At 41.2% G+C, this 21,782-nt stretch overlaps 1 protein-coding gene across 13 annotated transcripts in view; it reads left to right on the top strand.

Annotated features, from left to right (window-relative positions):
* TNRC6C (trinucleotide repeat containing adaptor 6C) overlaps window positions 1–18,926 on the top strand; it is a 98,818-nt gene extending 79,892 nt beyond the window's left edge. For 10 of the 13 annotated variants that reach the window (XM_088176640.1, XM_088176644.1, XM_088176643.1 and 7 more), the window contains 12 exons: window positions 1,174–1,320; window positions 1,743–1,865; window positions 3,153–3,236; window positions 4,280–4,511; window positions 6,154–6,321; window positions 7,359–7,550; window positions 7,688–7,831; window positions 10,512–10,628; window positions 12,894–13,088; window positions 14,357–14,427; window positions 15,130–15,269; window positions 17,783–18,926. In XM_088176640.1, the coding sequence (XP_088032766.1) occupies window positions 1,174–1,320; window positions 1,743–1,865; window positions 3,153–3,236; window positions 4,280–4,511; window positions 6,154–6,321; window positions 7,359–7,550; window positions 7,688–7,831; window positions 10,512–10,628; window positions 12,894–13,088; window positions 14,357–14,427; window positions 15,130–15,269; window positions 17,783–18,143 (1,974 nt within the window). In that variant the 3' untranslated portion in view covers window positions 18,144–18,926. The remainder of the gene's footprint in view (window positions 1–1,173; window positions 1,321–1,742; window positions 1,866–3,152; window positions 3,237–4,279; window positions 4,512–6,153; window positions 6,322–7,358; window positions 7,551–7,687; window positions 7,832–10,511; window positions 10,629–12,893; window positions 13,089–14,356; window positions 14,428–15,129; window positions 15,270–17,782) is intronic. The other 3 variants (XM_088176647.1, XM_088176650.1, XM_088176649.1) reach the window with 1 other exon arrangement.
* Window positions 18,927–21,782: the final 2,856 nt, after the last annotated feature.

The following is a 21,782-nucleotide window of genomic DNA, read 5'->3' as shown; positions in this document are numbered from 1 at the left end:
TGCTAGTGCCTGTCAGCCTCTTCCCCAGGAAAAAAGGGTTAAAACTGCAAGTGCAACAGCTTTGTTCATGTGAAATATCAGAGGAGGAGCTACCTGCTGTGTAAACATCTCACCTTACAGGACATGAAAGAGCTGTGTAGTTGTAATTAGCCTGCTGATGACACATATCCATCCAGAAGAGACTGTGGTGTTGTGGATTTATTCCCCTGAACCCTGGTGTGGCTCTACCTTCATTGATGGGAAATCCCTTTTTTTGAGGCATTGCTAATTGTCACAGACTGTAAGGCAGTGAGATTGCTCTAATTCATCTTTGTTGGCTGGTGTAATTATTCTGTGATGAGATAGGGGAGAAGTGATGAGGGGCTTTTTTATTCTTGCTCCAAGAGTCAAGGCATCTCATAGTTTTAACAGGTGGCAAGACAGAAACTGGGCTTCCAGGACCTGGGTCAGGTAGAGCATTGGAAAGGAGAAAAGATAAAAAGGAGAGAAGATAAAGGGAGGGAGAAATGATAACCACCATGAGAGTGAGAAGCCATTAAGTACTGTTGATTATGAGAAGGTTATTTTTGCCATCAACTGAAGTCCCAGCAAAGATACGAAATAACAACACAGAAAAACTTTGTCATTCTGTTGTGGCTCTTTATTATATATATTCTTCTAAAATCAGTTTTCTTAAGGCAGTACTTGTCCAGCACTTACAGCCCATTAAGCACATCTTTCCAAAGCAGTCTCCACTAACAGCATGTCCATTATCAGTAGCTTTGTAAAATGACTAAGTAAAAAAACTGCTTAGCCAGCTGGAGGATGGGGTTACTGTGAGTTTAATGCCTCCATTCTCCTGTCCCTTGCTATACAAATATGAACATTTTTGGCAAGTACTTTTAATTTTTCATCTTGTAACCCTCCAGGGTTCTGCATCCTTAAGAAAGCCATCTTCAACTTCAGCTGCCTTTTGTTCAGGCATCTGTATAAAGTTTGGAGGTTGGATGTTGGGTACATGGTAATCTTTGCCCTGCCCAATTCTAAACCTGATTTTCAATACACTTTATGTGCTGGTCTCTTGATTCGTGCCTGTCATAACCACTAAGAATAAAGCCTGCACAGACGAGGAGCACGCAGGTTATGTGCTGAGTGGTGCCACTGAGTGCCTGTGTCACTGTTGTCCTGCTGCAGATACCGAGTGGCAATCTGGGTATGTTTGGCAATAGCGGAGCAGCACAAGCCAGGACCATGCAACAGCCGCAGCAACCGCCAGTGCAACCTCTTAATTCATCCCAGCCTAGTCTTCGTGCTCAAGTGCCTCAGTTTCTATCCCCTCAGGTCAGAAACACCTCACTCACAGCCTTTCCCTTCCCCTGCAACTCTTCCCGTGTGCTCTGTCGTGCTCCTGAGGCTTCCTCGCCACTGCTGCCTGGCTGTGCCCGTGTTATTTATTTGTTTCCTAGGCAGAAGATGTGGCATGGCTGAGCTGTTCTCACATGCATATCGTATAATTATGTCTGAGAGCACGTTCTTGTGCTCCTTTTTGCTCAGTGGTTTCTGAGGAGTTTGTTCTCATCTCTTTTTTTATAAATGAACACTTGAGTATGATTATTATGATTGTATCAGAGCCTTCTGCTAATTTTTTTGATAGTTCATGGTGTTACTTCTGGTGATAGTAACATTTTTCCAGCTGATGTGACTCACACAGTTGCCACTGTTAAAAGTAAATGTACAATGTTTAACACTCTTTTCTTCTTTAGGTTCAAGCACAGCTTTTGCAGTTTGCAGCAAAAAACATTGGTCTCAGCCCTGCACAGTTAACCTCGCCAATTAATAATCCTCAGCATATGACGATGTTGAACCAGCTCTATCAGCTGCAGCTGGTGAGTTAAAAGACGTGGCAGATAAGCTCTAAATCAGAATTGAAAGCATGAAGATAAAATAGGAGAATGACTAAATTTTTAAATGACATGACAGATCTTCAAAACAATCAGCTGCTGATTTCTTTGGTAAAGTTTCTTTTTAAAGAAACACCATCTTTTTTTTTTTCTTTTTGCCTTAGGCTTTATAAATAGTCATTTGTGGAATAATTATCCTTTACAGCTGATAAGTGGAACTAAAAGTCAGTTGTCTTCCTACTGGTGTGAATAAGACAGTGTGTTTCAAACAGCTCTGGCCTGTGTGTTACAACATGTCAGTAGAAAGATTAAACTGGACAACATAACAAGAGAAATCTTGGCAGTGCTGGTCACCTGAGTTACCTACAGAACTTCTTTACTTGCCTCACTGGAAAATAAAGTGTAGGGTGAATTTCCTTTAATTAATGGAGTGTCTATTAAACACATCATGTGATAAGAACTGCTGACTTCTGTGTACTTTTGCTGCGTTTGCAATATTTTAGTGCATATGAAAATACTTAATGGGATTTGAAGAATATTTTAAAAAGAGATACTGTGAACTCAGTATTGGCCAGGTTTAAACATAAAATTACAGATGACAGACTTGTTCAGTTGCTGGTCTTGGTGTGCTAGTTGAAGTCTTTTATTAGTAACAGTGTTTGATACTATTACTCATTCTAATAATTTTCTCTAGTTCTGAGAAGCACAGCATTATTCTCAAAATAATTGAACAGTACCCAACTACTTGGAAAATATCTGTACAGAATTCCTTTGGATTTTGAATTAATGTGTTTCAGAGAAACTTACCTTGTAAAAAAAATTTGCTGCCGAGCCAGCTACTTGAAAATTTTGGATATTTTTCAGGAATAAAGCAGCACAAGCGATTTAACTACAAAATGTTGGCAGAACTCAAAATGGCCAAACCAAAAATAACTATTGGTAGTTATAGTATTTGTATGATATTATAAACTTCATTTTAAGTTTTGCTTTGCATTACAGAAAAAAAAGTAGGTTCCTGTCTTTAATAACCATTTTTTGCCATGTGGACTTATTACTTTTTTTTTTTTTTAATGAACATGGGACTTAAATAAATAAATAAGATGCATTTGCAACAGGATTATTACTGTTGCTTTGTGGAGTGTTTTCAGAACACTGCAGAGTTTGCCTGTTCTGTGTTGTGGTGTAGCGGAGCAGTTGAAGGGGGCGTGTTGAGCTTGCAGTGTGTGACCTGTCCCTGTCCCCTGTCCCTGTCCCCTGTCCCTGTCCCCACAGGCATACCAACGTTTACAAATCCAGCAGCAGATGTTACAGGCTCAGCGTAACGTTTCCGGACCCATGAGACAACAGGAGCAGCAAGTAAGTGACCCTGGCAGCCCCACCCCGCCTTCAGGGTTGGCTTTCAGTAGCTTGGAGAGGCTCAGGGGCATTAGACCAAAGCAGCTAAAGCATCCTTATATCAGGAGTGCAGTGCATGGCTCGGGTGCTGCACTGGGAAGGTGCTGAGTGATGAAGCTGATCCACAGCCGTGCTGGAGGAAAGCTCTTCAGCCCTTTACACAGCCAGTTTGTGTTTGGAAATGTTGGATTTCAGGAAACTGGAGTTTTTGAGCTTTCTGGGCTTCCAGGAACAGACACCCTAGAGAACACTGGACCTGAAACCTTAGAAAATAGAAATAAATATAAATAATTATAAAATAAATATAAATACTATTTAAATATAAATGTAAATAATAAAATATAAATAATAAGTTAGAAATCATAAATGTGTAGTAGGTTAGATGTGTGTGTTTTCACTGGGTGATGCGTTTTAAATTTGAATTTCATTTAATTTTAAATTTGATGGGTTTAAATTTGGGTTTTAAATTTTTACAGTATAGTGGTAGTTATAAGACAAGATAAAGAATTTTGGGTGGTGTGTTTTCTTCTTGTTCATCTTCTCTTCCTTCTTCTCCATGGAACTTAAGTAGTAACCTCTAGTTGGTCAGTCTAAAGTCACTCTAAAGATCATAGAAATCTATTATTAAGTCAAAAGCATAAATAATATAAGTGTTAAACTTTTAATTAGTCTGTTTAGCTTTAAAAAGCCTTGAAACAAACTCAGCTTGAGGCCATTTTTCCTACTTCTAGCAAGGAGCTAGAAGTGCTTTCTGTAATTCTCTGATAAGATATAATAATAAACATCCAAGTCCGAACACGAAAATCCATCTCAATCACCTTTCTAATAATCCTAGCTCCAAACAAAAACAAACAAGGCCGATGACAAACCACCAATTATTGGTGCAAAGGCCAGCACACACTCCTGCAGTAAGGATACCTAAGACAGTGTGCAGAAAGGCAGAGAAGTGCAGTGTGTTTGTGTGGATCTCCACTGACAGTGGTGTGTTGGCTCTCTCCCTGCAGGTTGCACGTACAATCAATAACATGCAGCAGCAGATCCAGCAGCACCAGCGCCAGCTGGCCCAGGCCCTGCTTATGAAGCAGCAGCCTCCCCCTCCACATCTATCTTTGCACCCCTCTGCAGGCAAATCAGCCATGGATAGCTTTTCACCCCATCCCCAGGCTCCCGGCCTTCCTGACCTGCAGACCAAAGAGCAGCAGTCTTCACCGAACACCTTTGCTCCTTACCCTCTTGGTGAGTGTCCTCCTGCACAGGCAGTGTGTGGAGCTTCTCCTTAATGCACATCTCAGCGTTTTGCTCCACAGTGTAACAAATGCAGATATCAATATAACTCTGAATATAAATATCGATTGAATAGCACCGAAATGACAAAACAAAATCATGCCTATGTGACAGCTGTATCTGCTCACCTGTGTTCTGCCTACAAATATCAGAAGGTTTGCCTAATTAATTACTTATATATGTTGCTATTTATGAACTAAATATAAACTAACAGCATCATGTTGCAAAATGCAGAAATGTTATATTGATAAACAGGAATATCATCTGGGAAGAAGTTGTGCAAAGTTATCTTTCTGCTGTAATCAGCACTGGTGAGGCATCAGTTTTGGTCAATGTATTTCAAGAAATACATGGATTAATTTGAAGGAATGCAGAAAGATTGTAGTGGAGGTGATTAAACGTTTCAAAACACAACTGATAAGGAAAAAGTTAAATCCTCTGCTCAGTAGTCTAAAGGAACGATTTAAGATACTTGCAAGAATCTTCAAAAATGTAAAAGAGAGCTAGGAAGACATTTTCTTGCATTTCCTAATGCAAGAGGTAATAAACTTGAGTTGCATAAAAGGAGATCTGGTTAGACATTAAGGATCACTTGGTTTAAGCAGAGTAGAGTACTGGAATAAGTTATCTGGAAAGTTCCTGAAATCTTCTCCACCAGCATTTTGTGATAGGCTTAGACACAGATCTGTCAAATATGATTGAAGTAAAAATAACTGATTGGGTCTGGATACAGAGTGAACAGAGCAACCTTTCAGACCTGTTTGCTGTGTGATTGTTTGATGTATGCTACAGACTTTCTTTATGACATAAAGGAATTAATATAATCTCTTTGTGACTCTCTTTATGCTGGGTACAATAGTATTGCCAAGCTTTATCTGCCATGCAGCAGTTAAGAAGGTAATTCTGACTTCTGGCTGGGAGCATCAGAAGGCGAAAAATGGGTGAATTAAAGGCCTAAGTCTGAGAGGTTCTTAAGATATCTCAGCTTTCTGTGATCTGCTAACATTCAGGATTATATATTAAAAAAAAGACCCAGATTCATGTCACAGAAGCATGTCAAAATTATTCCCAGAATAACAGTCTGAGTGATTTTGTTCTGTTTATACAAAATAGAAGCCCAGTTAGTGCAGAACCTGATCTGATGAACAGCAGCTGTTTGTCTGACCTTTTAATTGGTTCCTTTTTTGGGGAATTTTTAGCAAAGTGAAGTGGCAGACATTGTGGGGGGGTGCTGGGGAGACATTAGGAGTATTTTGGCTTAGCCATGGAATGGTGCAAACTGGTTTAAACACAACATTCCATTGCATTCTTCCAAGACAAGTGAAGAGACTCCAAGTAGAAACACTGACAGCTTTAAAATATTATCCCTACATCTTGTTCCCCCCCGCTTTTTAACAAAGTTTTAACTTTTTCTGAATTCATGGCAGTTCTATTGGTGTTCCATAAAAGCAGAATTCTTGAAAATGTGCCTTGAAAATGCCACACATGCATACAGATATCTGAAAATCAACACTGAGTAATTCCTGGATTTCAAACCCAGCTTTTCAGCCCCTCAGTATATGATGATAGCTGAAGATCTCTTTCCCCCCCCCAGCTGGACTGAACCCGAACATGAATGTAAATAACATGGACATTACTGGTGGTTTGTCAGTGAAGGACACTTCTCAGTCCCAGTCTCGCCTTCCTCAGTGGACACACCCCAACTCAATGGATAATCTGTCCAGTGCTGCTTCTTCGCTTGACCAGAACTCCAGCAAGCACGGTAATGTCCCCTGGCACCCCTGCCAGCCTGCCTTTGCCTGATTCCAGCCACAATGCAATTGGAATTGCTTCTCTCTCATGTTACTTTTTGGTGTAAGTGCTCACAAATGGTTGGTACCAAGAGCCTCTGAGCCCATGAGATTTTATAGATGATTTCTGCAATGAAGGGCCTGCAGCTGTCACTCCCTGCATGCAATGTAGGGATGGGAGGTTTTTGTATTTCTTGAATTTTGTTGCTAAGATCATGGATTTCAAGTAAAACAAGTCCCACAATCTTCCCCTTGTTCCAGACCTGCATGCCTTCAATCCAAAAAAACTTTACACTGGCTTTCTCCTACAATTTTTCCAGTATCTTCAACCTCTCCCTGAACAAAAGTATGATAGATTACATAGTTACTCAGCCTAGAGTTAGGGACAAAAACTTCTTCCTTTTCCAGAAGTGATTGCTAATCTGTTTGAACTTTATCCCTAACGCCTCCAGTATCCTGAGCCAGTTATTCCTTAATTTCCTGTACCAAATTTATTCTCTTAGAACATGGGGCTCTGTTAACTTTATTATATCCTGAATTTTATTATGAGCAGCATGAATTACTTCTTCTACAGCAGTTTTTTATTCTGCAAGTAGCTGCAGTGCTGATGCCAAATTACTGTTTGATAGTTTGTAGGAACATGAGAACAGCCATTTCAAATCATCCCTCCTGTCAGCACTGAATGCCTAGGGAAGGATGAGATGGGGGATATTCCTTGGTATGCTGTCTCAGCAAGTTCCTACTTACCATGAGTGTGATGATTTGAATTATTTAGTCTCTTTTTGGCAGGAATTTAATGCAGAATTCTTTAACTTGGGTATCTAGATTGTACCAGCAGTGTGTCTCTCAGCTGTAATCCCTGCTAAGGCTTCAGGTGCTGTTAAGCTTGGCTTACTGTATTTGCATTACAGTTTTCTTTATATCTTTGTAATACAGAAAGAAAAAAACTAATAATTAAATATATCCTGATGAAATTCCATCCCCTCAATCCCCATTTCCCTCCTTGCAGGTGCTATCCCTGGAGGTTTGAGTATTGGTCCTCCGGGAAAGTCCTCCCTCGATGACTCCTACGGCCGCTATGATCTGATCCAGAACAGTGAGTCTCCTGCCAGCCCACCTGTAGCTGTTCCTCACAGCTGGTCACGTGCCAAATCCGATAGTGATAAGATTTCCAATGGCTCCAGCATAAACTGGCCACCAGGTAACACAATCCAAAGCCTTGGTGTTGGACTGGTGTCCCCAGAACGTTGTTGGGTGGGTTTGTTGAGTCCCGATGCACGGGAGCTTTGGAGAATTGTGACTTCACACACACTTCCTTTTTGATTGTGTTTGAAACAGAGTTTCACCCAGGAGTGCCATGGAAAGGACTGCAGAATATTGATCCTGAAAATGACCCTGATGTTACTCCTGGCAGTGTTCCTACTGGGCCTACCATAAACACCACGATCCAGGATGTGAATCGCTATCTGCTCAAGAGTGGAGGTAAACACACAAATGGCTTCCACATCTGTGCATACTTTCTTTTCCCTTCCAAGAAAGGGTTGACCTCGTTTGTTACAGATAGAACAGATTTTTTGCATGTGATCTTAATCTAATAATGCTTCTGCTCGGAACTGTCGCTGAATATCCAGAAATAATTGTTTCGAAAGAAGGGATTAAGATATTTCTTATTTTCCATGGGAATGTAAATATTTTTATATTGGAAAGGCTGTGAGATGTAATTTAAACTTCTGTGGTCACTGGAAGTTTTTCTAACCTGTATCACATGATTTTGAACAAGATTTTGCTCTCCACACTGCCCACCTCCTCCATACACTTTGTGAAATTCCCAGAAGATTCAATTTCAAAAAGTTCCACAGTTGTTGCTGAGACAGCAGGCTTCTGGTGCACTAATTAATTGTAGCTTTGTTAGAAGATCAATAAGGAAAATAAATTAGAACTGTTTTATCTCCAAAACCATAGAAGAAAAAAAATTGGGAATTGACTAGTAAACTACTATTTCCCAGTGCTATTTCCATTCTTTTTGTCTTGGCAGTGCTTACTTCAGAATAAAAAGGGAATTCTCTAAAACAAGAAAGCATTGTGACTGTGCTACTTGTTAGCTACATGTGCTGGAAGTTGATCAAGGGAAAGGTGGCTTGGTTAATTGTGATCTGAGTGCCAAAATAGCCAATTTATCTGCACTCTGTCAGAGCACTGCAGTTGGCACAGGAACAGCATAATCAGGCTGTCCAGAAGGACCTGTCAGGAGTAAAAATGAGGTTTGTTTTAACTGTTACATCTGTGATACCAGCACAGATTGTGAATCAGGGCTATCCTTGAAGTGGAGGTCCAGCTCTGGGCTTGTTACCTCAGGCAAGGGATGTGAAACATGAGGGAAAGGAAACCAGAGTGCTGACTGCCTGCAGTGATTTTGGTTGTTTCTTAGCAGGAAGCATCCTTTCTTTCAGCTGAAACGTGAAGTATTTGGGTAATGAGTAAGTTGGATTAACTTCTAATGACTCCAAAGTGCTTCCAAAGGCAGGTTTGAAGTTACAAAAAGAAAAGCTGTAAGATGTAATTCAGTGACACTTCAGATACAGTGCACCCAAGAAATACTCTCCAGGTCAGAAACCTGAACCTACAGAGCTGTACCTGTAAAATCAGATAATATCCACCACAGGTCTTGCTGCTTTAGAGAAGGAATGTTCCTCTGTTGGTGCATAATCTGCCTGTGGAATGAAGAAATAACTCCTCTCTTTAGGGTCAGCAGAGATGGCCTTTGCAGCATTAAACAGGCCCTCAAGAGGTCAGACCTTCTGAAAAGCAGTGCTGTGGGGGTCAGTGTGTGCTGCTTCTCCTCATTAACTATTTAGCTTAGTAATAATAGAATTTTAATAAAAACTATAGTTGCAGAATCTGTTTCTTTATGCTTGTGTAACTGCAGCCTGAAGCACAGAGTTTGTGCTGACAGAGCTGCTCCCCAGTTAGAGGGCCAGGCTGTGGGGTGTGCTGTCCTTGTCCTGTGCACTTAAAAACAGGCAAAACTTGGATCGATTTTTGCTTTGCCCTGTTTGCTAATGAAGCTTTGGAGGGTCAGTTTCTATGAGCTGAGAGTTGTAGCCACAAGGAATCAGGACCATTTTCAGCTCTGTGGGCCTTTGAATCTGCTATAATTCCATAGTTCCTGCCTGGGGAATAGATTATTTCCAGACAGGGCTGATAAAGAGTTCTCTTGGTTGAAACTGATGTCTGGATTGGTGTCCCTTGGAGCACAGGGAGTCTGGTTAAGGTCAAGTTTGGTTGGTTGCTGTTCCAGTTGAAAACAAAGCCTGTGTTTTTTATTGAGCTGTGAGGGATGAGATTGTCCTTTACCTCCTCCCTTCTACCTGAACACAGAGCTCTTTGCTACAGAGCTCACCTCTTTTTATGAGTCCGTTAAAGATGTTTCAGTATCACAGCCCATCTCTGTGTGTCAGGAGTGATAAGTCACCCAGCATACACACTTAATTTTGTTGGTGGCTAGAGAGAATACTTCCAGCTCTCCTGGTCTTTGCAATGCAAGATTTTTGATTTTATGTTCAGTTTCTTTCATTTGCTGCCAGTAAGGAAATTGTATGTATGCATAGATAGCTGCTCAGATTGTAAATGATTTACTGAGGTGGTTTTGTGCTATTTCATTTATGTTATCAGTTTGAGAAGAGATTGCTGAAATATATCTTTGCTTTTACTGAAAGTGTGCAAGAATTTAAAGATACTTGTGGGCATTAGGATGTAGGGGAAGTGTTCACCTTGAGTAATTTAGGACAGATCACCCATGGTAAGAGGTTAGTTTATCATACACATCTCTGCTCATCTACAGTTGCCATTGCCTAAGTCAGCTGGCAGAGGACCTTTATAAATGAAGCCTGTTCCTCTGAGACTAAACACTTTAACACTGATTTTTTGAGTCATGTATTTTAAAGGAAACACAGAATTTACCTTCTGCACTGCAGTTATTCCTGTGCCAGCTTTCTTCACTTTCCTTCTACTTCCAGTAACATCTCATTCCTAGACTTCAGAGACCAGGCTAATTAAGGAGAATGCCTTGCATGGTTTGTACTTGCACATAATAGATTTGCTTGTGTCACACCAAACATCATTATGCCCATCTTTCTTAGTTGCTTCTCTGCTGGTTCTGCAGGGTCATCCCCAACATCATCTCAGAATGCCACGCTGCCTTCATCGAGTGCCTGGCCGCTTAGTGCCTCCGGCTACAGTAGCTCTTTCAGCAGCATTGCATCTGCACCTAGCATTGCAGGTACGGCCTTTCTGCTTCCACAGCTTCTGCATTCCCAGGAAAAGGCCCTAGGGAGTGCTGTCCCAGTGCTTACAGGAGTGCTGCCCCAGGCAGGAATGTGTTTGTAGCCCTGAGCTGGGTGGCAGCTCTCCTGTCAGCTCTGCGGTGGGGAGTGGTGGATGGTGTGCCTGGGATTGTGCTGAGGAAAAATGGATTTGTTCCACTTGGTGTCACTCTTGGCATCGAGATCTTTGGGGGAGGAACACTGTGCAGGGCCTCAGCAGGAACAGACCCTTCCAGGAAGAGCTGATGTGAAATTTGTGTTAACTCACTGTTAAAAGTGAAACATCTTCCCCTCAGATAAAGCTCCAGTAGTACCTCCAGGAGGTACTTTTTGCATGGCTCTGGGAGGTTGGGTTTGGGGCTCTTCAGTGTCCTTTAATAGTCAAAAGCCAAAGCCTGATGCTCTCCTATATGGCTGAGCTTGTAGGTGAGCTAAATAATTAGCCCATTTTTTTTTACTGAGCTCTAAATTCTGGAGCTTTTTTTTGCATAACATAGAAACTTTGCTTGCAAACTAGCTACCTAAATATGCAGTTTGTCCCATTCTAAAATTGTGTTGGGTTGTATAGATGGATTAGATAAGAAAATGCTGATCAGCTGAAACCTCCCCACTTGTCTGAAGGTGCAGCCTCCAGGTCAGGCTGCAGAATGCAAAACAAAAAGGATTTATTTGGGATGTTTTCCTCCAGTGAAAGGAAAAGAAAGGAGTGGCTTGCTTTTCTTTAACTGCCATACATTTCTGCTTTATTTGCTGCCCTATTCTTTTTGTTTCTTTTGTTTTTGCAGTGTCATCTAATGTTTGTGTTATCTCATGAGAAGTAATGACATAGCAACACCTGGCCTGTGGTGCTGTGCCTGTATTGGGTGTCCCATCACAGGCTGGGCTGCTCTGAGCTCTCAAACTCAGATTTGCTCCTCTCCTCTCACCATTTTACACTCATTAATGCCCTCATTGTCATTGTCAAATTATTTTTGTTACAGTTTGCCAGAAGATGGGAGAGTGGTTGCCCTTTCACTTAAATTGTTATGATTCAATATGAAATAATTGAGTTAAACGATTTAGATAAATTGAGGCAATTTTGGGAATGTGTGTGTATGTAACTGAGTCTGTGATTTTGCAACTTGTAAATTTGGCTTTGGGACTCATAAAATTACTCAGTGCCTGCCTGATGTCTTAAAGCACTGATCCAGTGTAAACTTAAATCTGCCAGTTCTAGTTTTATAAAAACTCACAAGATCTTTGCATCTTGAATTTTATCACACCAAATATGTTCTTGTTCTCTGCAATCAGTATTAAAGCATTAGGGCAGCACAGTCACAGCATCGTTTGCTGGGGCAGAAGATGCAGGACTGTGCCCCTTCCAGTCCATTCCAGCCCTCCATGTGCTGCCAGTGTTGGTAACAGCAGGACTGTGCTGTGACAGGGAAATGGGGCTCTAATTGCACAGCACGTGTTGGTATCAGGAGGAAGGGCAGGGATGTGTAAGTCTAAAGGTGAAGAAAGATTTGTTTCATTATCCTTTATTTAAATCAATTCAGTCTGCCCCTCTGAATGCTGTACTGTGTCTGCTGTTCTTGGGTTTGTGTTATTTTATGAAGCTTTGAATTGGCAGGAACAGCAGTAAGAGTTTGAAAACTGATCAGGGAAAGGACAAGCAAAGACTGACAGTTTGTGGTGTGGTGTTATCTTCTGAAGTTTTTCTCAAAGATACATGGAAAAAAGAGTATAGGTTACTTCAAGTATTCAGAAGTAAAGTTTTTGTTGGTCTTTGATCTTTAGAATTTTAATAATGCATCAGAAGAACATATGGATGTACTGAATTCTTTGCATTAGGTAAAATGAGTTGTGCAAGAAAAAGTGTTTAAGTCCTACTAAACCTTTGAGAGACAAAATCTTGAAGTGTTTCGTTATAATTTTGGTGAAATCAGATTTCAAATACCTATGTCCATTTTCTGGACTTTTTTCCATGCAACATCTTTTACAAGAAAACAAAGCAATAGATTTTCAGAAGGGAAACTTGTATGTAACAGGTAGTGTGAGGTTCACTAAACACAAAAATTTACTAGAAATTGTAAATAGTGGTTTAAGTAGGTTCAAAGAATATAGGATTTGTAGCACTGGATGGTACAGAAAGTTGTTCTTTTCCTCCTGAGAAGCTGGGAGGATGTAGCCCATGACCCCCATCAGTGAAGAATACCCAAATGTACTCTTTTTTGTTGCAGGTAAACTGTCAGACATCAAGTCCACGTGGTCCTCTGGCCCGATCTCTCACACCCAAGCCTCTCTGTCCCACGAACTCTGGAAGGTTCCCAGAAACACTACAGCTCCAACCAGACCTCCTCCAGGCTTAACCAACACCAAGCCATCCTCCACGTGGGGTGCCAGTCCCCTGGGCTGGACCAGCTCTTACTCCTCTGGTACTCACAGCTCTCTTCTTTCTGCCTTCTCAGCTCTGTGTGTGGGGCTCCAGAACCAGAGCTTTAACACAGCTGGACTGGTTCTGTTCTGGGGATGCATCTCCTGTCTCTTTATTTCACTTGGAATAAGCTCTAAATGCAGAATCTTTCAGCTGCTCGTGTTAGTGATTTTACATAGGAGTTGCCCAATTTGTTTAACTCCCAGCTAGGATTTTTTTTTCCCCAGTTCCTTGATTTCTAAAAATGTTTTTCAAACGTGTGTTCTGTTCTGTGGTGTGATCTAAGACTTCAAGAGGAGCCCGTGGAATTCAATATGGAACACATGGATGTGAAGCATTTAGGACCTGATGGCATTGCAAGGCCCTCAGGGAATGCTTGAATTTTTTCATGCAGGTCCCTTTTTTTATATGCCTTTGTTTGCTTTAATACAAATATGAGAAACCATGAATCTGGCTACATATATATCAATATTTAGATATCTCTATCTATATAAATATAGATATATATGCAGGTATTACTCCTATTTTATCAAGCTGTTTTAATAATCTGCTTACACTAAGGTGAGAATTAAATGTTCTTCCCTCTTCCTGCCATTTATTTTGGATGCTTCTTCACCAAACCCCCACCTGGAAGGGCAGATAAAGCTGCTCCCAGGATTCTCTCAGGAGCACCCACAGGATCCATTGTGATTCTCAAATGCCACTCATAAATATCAAGCTTGTACAGCTTCTTACTGTAAACCACCAAGCTGTAAAGCACCAGGCTGAGGTTGTTAGAGCAGGTTTTGTTGGTTATGTCCTTGTATCTTGTCAGTGCAGAAATACCTGTTTTGAATAAGTCATGCACATTAATCTGTCATTGGCAAGAGAGCAGAGTGCTGCACTGCTATAAAAATCTTTATTAGGAAGCAGCAATCTGAGCTTGGACTGCTCAGAACTGCTTTTAAAATGCATCTTCCAGATTAATTCTAATGCATCCTGAGGATCCAGTTTGTTGCAGTGCCATACCTGCATCTGTTTGTTCCCTAATAGTCACTCTGGGAGTATGAAAAATGCCACAGATCTTTGAAATGTAACAAGAGCAGCTTTTCATTCAGCAACCTTTCCTTCCAAGGGAGGCAGTAAATCAAGATGTGAGGAAACTGCTGTAGGATTTGTTTTCAGCAGCACTGAGGCTTGTTAGTGTGTTGTGATTCCAGATAAATTTTGCCTGTAAGGTGCTCTCCAGAGACCATGATCCAATGTTTTGTTGTGGAATTTGTGTTGCAGGTTCTGCATGGAGTACTGACAGCTCAGGGAGAACAAGCAGCTGGCTGGTTCTTCGGAACCTCACCCCCCAGGTAACTGGAATTGTACAAAACTGGGCAGGAAAAGACACTTGAATTTAAGAGATGATGAGAACAACATTTACCAGCCTTGGCCATTTGATTCATTTGAAAGAAGAATAATTATTCTGCATTTATTACAAGTATCTGTCATCTACAGGGAATTTGTTAAGTTTTCAAAGTGCTGTTAAATCAAGTATGAACTTTCAAGCCTGTAATTAGTCATTCAGTGGGCACCATTTCTGTATGTGTAAGTCTAGAGGTGAATGATGTTGTAAAGCACATACAGATATGTAAAATCTGATTTTCTTGACTTTTTGGGTTCTTCTCATCTATTTCACATGCTCTACTTGTCCTTCATGGTGTCATTCCAAAGCCACAAAGCCTTGGATGCAGACATCCAAATTAGTCTTGGGGGAAAATTCAATTACATTTATGAAGTGTGTTTTTTCCCTTTGACTTATTTCTGGATTTCTGTGGACGTGTAACGATAAATATAATTTGTATAACCTAAATTGGGAAAATTAGTGCACTGGACTGTAGGGAATTCTTAAAAAGACAGGATGTCTGCCTCAATGCAGGGAACAGTAAGTGTGTAATCAAGTACTTCTTTTTTCCTTTCACTTGTACTCACTCTTTAGCTTTTAAACACTTGTTAATGAAGCATTTAAGATCACAATACCACAGGTAACCTTTGCTGCCCTTGCCCCCTCCCAGATCGATGGCTCCACACTGCGGACTCTGTGTTTGCAGCACGGCCCTCTCATCACATTCCACTTGAACCTGACCCAAGGGAATGCTGTGGTCCGATACAGTTCCAAGGAGGAAGCAGCCAAGGCCCAGAAGTCTCTGCACATGTACGTTTCTGCTGCCTCTTTCTTTTGGTACAAAGCCCAGAAAATGTTTTCTTTGCCATAACTGACCATTAGTTACTTCAATCTCGATTTTCAAGATTACTTAATGAGAGAGAAAAAAGTGAACCGGGGTCGATACTGAGTAAGAGGGCATTACAGAACTTTATTCAGCATAAATAATATCCTCAGTTAGGTCACCTGTAAGGACACAAAGAATTTGTAAGATGTGATAAGGATTCCAAAGGAAGCTCAGGGAGAGCACAGGACAAGGTTTTAGCTTTAGAGAGAAACAGAGAGGGTAAAACAATGTTAAATAAGGAATGTGTTCGTGGTGGTCACCTTTTTTTAAAGGAGTTATGAGAGAAGTGTATGACAACAAAATCTGCCTTTTGGGAGTTTTGAAATCCAAGAGACTAACTGGCATAAAGGCTGGAGAATTGGAGTGGTAAAATCAGTGCCATTGGGCAGGATGAAGAATACAGAGTGGTGTTTCAGGAGAATTACTTGGGTATTCAGAGCTGGAAAACAATTTCCTTTGTCAACAGTTTATAGCATGAGCATAATGAAATAAAGTACTGAGGCAGTGGGAGCATCATTTGGCTTGAGAGCTTGTGTCCTTATTCCTGAAGAGAATTGAGGCTCCAGGACGACTCAGTTAGAGGAGAAGGTCTCCACATGTGTGGATTTGGGTGTTTGTGGATGTAGGAAGGTGGACACAAAACAGGACAGAGCAGCCTTGGTTGAAGAGACAGGGATTGCTCAAAGCGAGAGCATGTGGTGGAAATTTCCACCTTGATTTCAGCCTGGGGGAAGGTGGAGCCTTGTCACAGAATTGCTTGGGTTGGGTGGGACCTTAAAGCTCATCCAGTGCCACCCCTGCCATGGCAGGGACACCTCCCACTGTCCCAGGTGCTCCAAGCCCCAATGTCCAACCTGGCCTTGGGCACTGCCAGGGATCCAGGGGCAGCCACAGCTGCTCTGGGCGCCCTGTGCCAGGGCCTGCCCACCCTCACAGGGAACAATTCCTGCCCTTACCCCATCTAAGCCTGCTCTCTGTCAGTCTGAAGCCATTCCCCTTTGTCCACAGTCTCTCTCCAGGTTCCCTGTAGGCTCCTTCAGGCACTGGAAGGCTGGAGTTAGGTCAGGCTGAACAATCCTTTTGCATATAGGTAAAACCTGACAAAGGAAAGGCCTTGTAAAATCATGGCTCAGGCCTGCTACTTGGGCTAAGTACAGCTAACAGCTGGCCTAACAAATATCTGTGAGAAAAAGATTCTGTATCCATGAGACCCATCCTGTACCCATGAAAAAAGAATGTAAATATCTTTAGGAAACCAAGCCTTTGGCAGGCACATATACTAGCAACTACTAACCAAAGAACTGGATAGCAACAGGTTCCTAACCAATGAGAATTAAACACGATGCTTTTAGAAAATCATATAAATCTGAGCTGGGAATAATAAGGATGCTGCATAAATGAAAGGTGTCTTGTCCATCTCAACTGTAACAAATCCCAATTCCCTCAGCCTTTCCTGACAGGATATCCACCAAAAGCACCCTTTGAGTAACAGGGTGGTGTTTTGCACCACTTAATCAGTGGTTTGTCTGAAGTTTCTTCTGTCTTTACTCAGAGGCAGGATTAAAAAACACGGAGATGAATTTTCTGGTGTTTGGACTTGGTTGTTTATTAAATCTTATCTGAAGTACAGAAAGTTCAGCAGCACTCCTAGCTACCAGCTAGGAGCAAGCAGAATGGAGGAGAATCCAGCTGGTTACAAGGTTTCTTAAAGCTAAGCAGTCCAGTAGAGAATTAGCACCTCTATTATTTATACTTTTGAGCCAATAACCAAACTCCCATGACCTTCAGTGCAGCACTGACTGTCCAACCAAAAACTACTACCTGAAATCATGAAGGACGAGGAAGATGAGCACCAAAAAAGGACTCCACCCAAAATCCTCCATCTTGTCCCATACCTATTACTATATTACAAAAACCTCAAATTTAAAACCTTTTACCATGTGAAATCATACCCTTCTACTTAACTACACCCCACATCCATCACTCAAATTTGGAGCCTTCTCCAAGGCTCAGGTCAAAAGCAGTGTTCTCCAGGGGTCAGTGCCAGAAAGCTCAAAAAACCCTAGGTTTGTAGGATCTGACACCTTTTCACCCCATACCTTATAGCCGTGGAAAGGAGTATTAACCCTTTAGATGCAGCAGAAATAAGACACACAGCTACATGGTCATCCCTCAGGACAGGAAGGAGACAAGTTTTATTCAGAAACACACTTGCAACTCCAAGGGCAGAAAAAGATGATTGGTTCAGAGAGAAGACAGCTTTCCCAGGGCCTGGTTATGTAGCACAACAGGTGTTCTATCTTTTTGACCAAGTTATCATCCTGGCAGAAATTCTCCCTAACTGAAACTGAGCCAGCTTATTAATCTGGGATCAGAGCTGAGAAGCTCTGGAGTATTTTGCAGGCCACAATACCTCACCTGTTGCTTGCACCCTCAGGTGTGTCCTGGGCAACACGACGATCCTGGCGGAGTTTGCTGGTGAGGAGGAAGTGAATCGTTTCCTGGCGCAGGGGCAGGCGCTGCCGCCCACCTCCAGCTGGCAGTCCAACACTGGATCCACCCCGAGCCGCCTGGGCTCCTCGGGCAGCTCGCACGGGCTGGTGCGCCCCGACACCGGCCACTGGAACCCCCCGTGCCTGGGGGGCAAGGGCAGCACTGACCTGCTCTGGGGGGGGGTGCCCCAATACTCCAGCAGCCTTTGGGGACCCCCCAGCGCCGACGACGGCAGAGTGATCGGGAGCCCCACGCCCCTCAACACCCTCCTGCCGGGGGATCTGCTCAGCGGGGAGTCCATCTAGGAGACGAGCAAGCGGAATGGAAGTAACAATCATCAGCACTAAAGGAAAACAAAAAATTAACAAAAAAAAAAAAAAAATTTAAAAAAAAAAATTAAAAAAAAAAACGGTAACCCTTTCCAGTCCCGGGCTTGATGAAGAATCCAGCTTTAACCCATGAGACTGGCAGCCCTCCTTAGTACCTCTGTCCAATATCGAATCTGAAACTGCAGAAGTCCTTGTGAACTGTTCCTGAAACAGTATGGGCTCCTTTGGTCAGTGTCACATGCTAATGACAGGTTTTACTTTTTTCATGGCTTTTTTTTGTTTGTTTTGTTTTGTTTTATGTCGTCTTTTTATGTTTGTATGGTGACTTTTTCAAAACCAAGTATAAAAGCTGCTTAGAATAGGTCTATCATGAAGGGCACTTTTCAGAATTTGGGCTGGAAAGGGTTATTTTATCAACTGGGGGGGGTGGGAAGGGGAAATGAAAGCCTATTTAAATGAGCCTGTGACTATTATGCACATTACAGAGGCGGACCCAATAATCAGAAAGGGTGAAGTGTGATATTTTACCATTGGTACAGAAAAGTGACGAATCCCAGTGGCAACTCTGGACTGTACAGGTTGAGAGGGGGGGAGGGAGGGCAGGGTTGGGGTATCTGTGTCCACTACTCCCATGGATCTGCCTATGCACATTACCCTTGTTTCATTACTTTTTCATGTCATTTTTTTAATCCCAAAAAATATAAAAAGTTTAAAAAAAAGAATAAAAAAATCAACAAAGAAACAAAAAAAAAAAACAAACCTTAAAAAAAAGCAACAAACCATATCAACATGCAAATACTTGAATCCAGCAGGCCAATAACAAAATGTGAACACTTTCTAAGTTGAATTATTACACTTCCAGGTCAGCATCAGTACACAAAAAACAGGCTCTAAGAAGTTTTTTTTTTTAAAGTTCAGACTCTATGTTTTTGTTGGGACAGATGTGAGTGTGTGTGTGTGTGTGCCTGTGTGTGTGTGTGCCCACGTGTGGTTTAACTCAACGTGTGAAGTTTTTTCCTTTGGTTCAGTATATGCTTTTTATTTGCTCATTGGTCAAATGTTTAATTGTTATTAGCTTCTAACTTTGCACTGAGTGTCCGCAGCCCTTCTTGTAGCTAATCCTGTAATGGTAAAAACACACAAAAAACAAAAAAAAGAAAAAAAAAAAAAAGAAAAAAAAGGAAAAAAAAAAAGGAAAGAAACTGATAGAAGGGGCCGGCGACAATTCATGTGTAAATGTTTACTCAAGGACTCTTATTGCATTTTAAAAATTACAGTGTGTATCTCTGGAGAATAATATGTATATCTACCTTTAGCGGCTTTTTATTGTGGACTAATGCAAGAAAATTATTACCGGAGTATTGCACCATTTTTCCATTCGGAATATAAAGTTTAAAAAAAAAAAATACTCTTGTTGAACTGTGGCCATAGATAATTGTAAAGAGTTGATAGTTCCCTTGCAAGCAGGAACAGAAACAAGCACTTGGACATAAGTTTTGACTGCTTTTGGAGGAGCCAGGAGTTTTGGCTCCCACCTGTTTACAGACCTTTTTTTCTCCTTCAAACTTTAAAATAAAAAAAGGAATTTAAAAAAAAAAAAAAAAAAAAAAAAGAGAAAAAACAAAACAAAAAAAAAAAAAAAAAGACTTCCATCGTAAAGAAAACTATTTTCAGAATGAAGATATGCTACTTCAGAGCTCTGGGATTGAACAGTGTTGTTGTATTATCCTTTTCTTTGGCCATTGCTGTGTACTATTTTTGTTGTTGTTTTCTTCCTCTTCGTCAGAGTGGCGAAAACTTTGTGATCACTATCTTGCACATGGTGGAAGATGTCTCAGGAAAGCCGGGTTTCCCGAGGAGCAACTCCACACCATTTCATGTATTTTTAAAACCCAACTCCTAGCACTGAAGATATTATTAAAAAACAAAATAAAATAAAAAAAAAAGACAGTAAGAAAGAAGAAAATACCTAATCTAATGTGTAGCAGTTACATATTTACCAAATAATGGACTCAAAAGAAATAGATGTTTGAAGAGTGCTTTATATATTAAAAAATCGCTTTATGTTTAAAAAAAGATCAATGTTTTTGATTGTTTTGAAAGGAAGAAAGACAATGGAATAACATACACTTCAAGTATGTTTTAAAAATTATATGAACATTGTGCTCCCTGCCTGCTTGGATCAGGAAACTTGTGCATTACATTTTTTTTTTTTTTGGAAGATTAGCTTTTTAATGGTTTTATCAGATTTAAAGGGTCCTGCAAGATTGCAAATTAACAAAAGCTGGTTTTATAGAGGATCATGAACTATGCACAAACTGGGTTCAAGACTTGTTTTGTTTTGTTTTTTTTCCTCAAGTTTTAGTAGTGTATTTAGCTGAATAACCTTTCCTCAGAGTAATTGCATCTCATTGCCATTACACGCCTCCTACATATATATTTTATATATATATATACACACACACACTTATATAAAATATGTATGTGTGTATGTGCGTGTTTACATACAATTTTCCATGCTGAAGTTTAGCATTGAGTTGTAGAAAAACTCCTGATATTTTCAAATTGGGAACGAAAATTTCTGTTGGAGGGGTTGGTGGGGGGGACAGGTGGGTTTTGTTTTTAGGGGCTCTTTTTTTTTTTTTTTGCCTTTCCTTTTGAATTAAAGATGTCTGTAACTCTGAGATTAAAAAGAAAACCAACAATTGTGGCTTTTAATGTTTATTCTCCTCATAGAATGTGATTGTTAAAAGAACATGCACCGAAAGTTGCTTTCAAGAGTACGAAGATTCTTTGAAACTTAATAAATTGCAGTTTTTTCTTGGCTGTTGAAATAATGTGTATTTTTCTTTTATGCAGGGGATACTAAATATATATATATTGTTAAATCTGTGAAGGTATTTCATGGAAGGAGTTTAATTTTGAATGAAAATGCCATGTACAGCCAGGCAAACCCCTCCTGTTGTGGTCACCCCTCTGCACTCTGCTGGTGACACTCATGAGCTTTTCCATCAACGCTTTGCACGTCTCATCCAGGAGCAGCAGAACCCATTTTTGTGTTCAGATTCTGCTTTTCTCATTTATCCATGTTCTTCAGTATCACAGTGGGTGAGTTTGTTCTCCCCTCCAGCCAGGCTGGGGGGCTCCCCCAGCTCCCCCCCAATTTCTGGCCCTGGTTGTCTCTGTAAAGTGCCAGTTCCACTGATCTTTTTGGGGTGAGCAGTAGCCCTTAGAAAGGGGAGAAAGAGCAAAATGTTTTCGTGTTTGGCCTTGCACGGTTCGAGTTCAGGAAGATGTTCACTGTTTGTAGGTTCTTTTACCCCAAAGATGCACAAGAGGTGCAGGGCTGGGGGTTCATGGGGAGATGCCAGCCTGGCTCCATTCCCTGGCTGTGATGCTCAGCAGGGCTCAGGGCTCAGTTTGTCCCCAGGAGCTCATTCCCCCAATGCCTTTGGGAAGGAAAATCTGGCATGAAAAGCTGGATTATTGAGAGTTGTTCCCAGCCCTGAACCACCACCCACACTGTTACTGGGATTGTGCACAAACCACAATCCCTTAAGAGAGACCCAGTGGGGACAGTTGGGTCTGAGTTGTGCTGGCAGATATTTATACAGT

The sequence above is a fragment of the Sturnus vulgaris genome, chromosome 20, assembly GCF_052056855.1.
Source record: "Sturnus vulgaris isolate bStuVul1 chromosome 20, bStuVul1.hap1, whole genome shotgun sequence".
NCBI classification, from domain to species: Eukaryota; Metazoa; Chordata; class Aves; order Passeriformes; family Sturnidae; genus Sturnus; species Sturnus vulgaris.
This window is presented reverse-complemented; position numbering and strand designations above follow the sequence as displayed.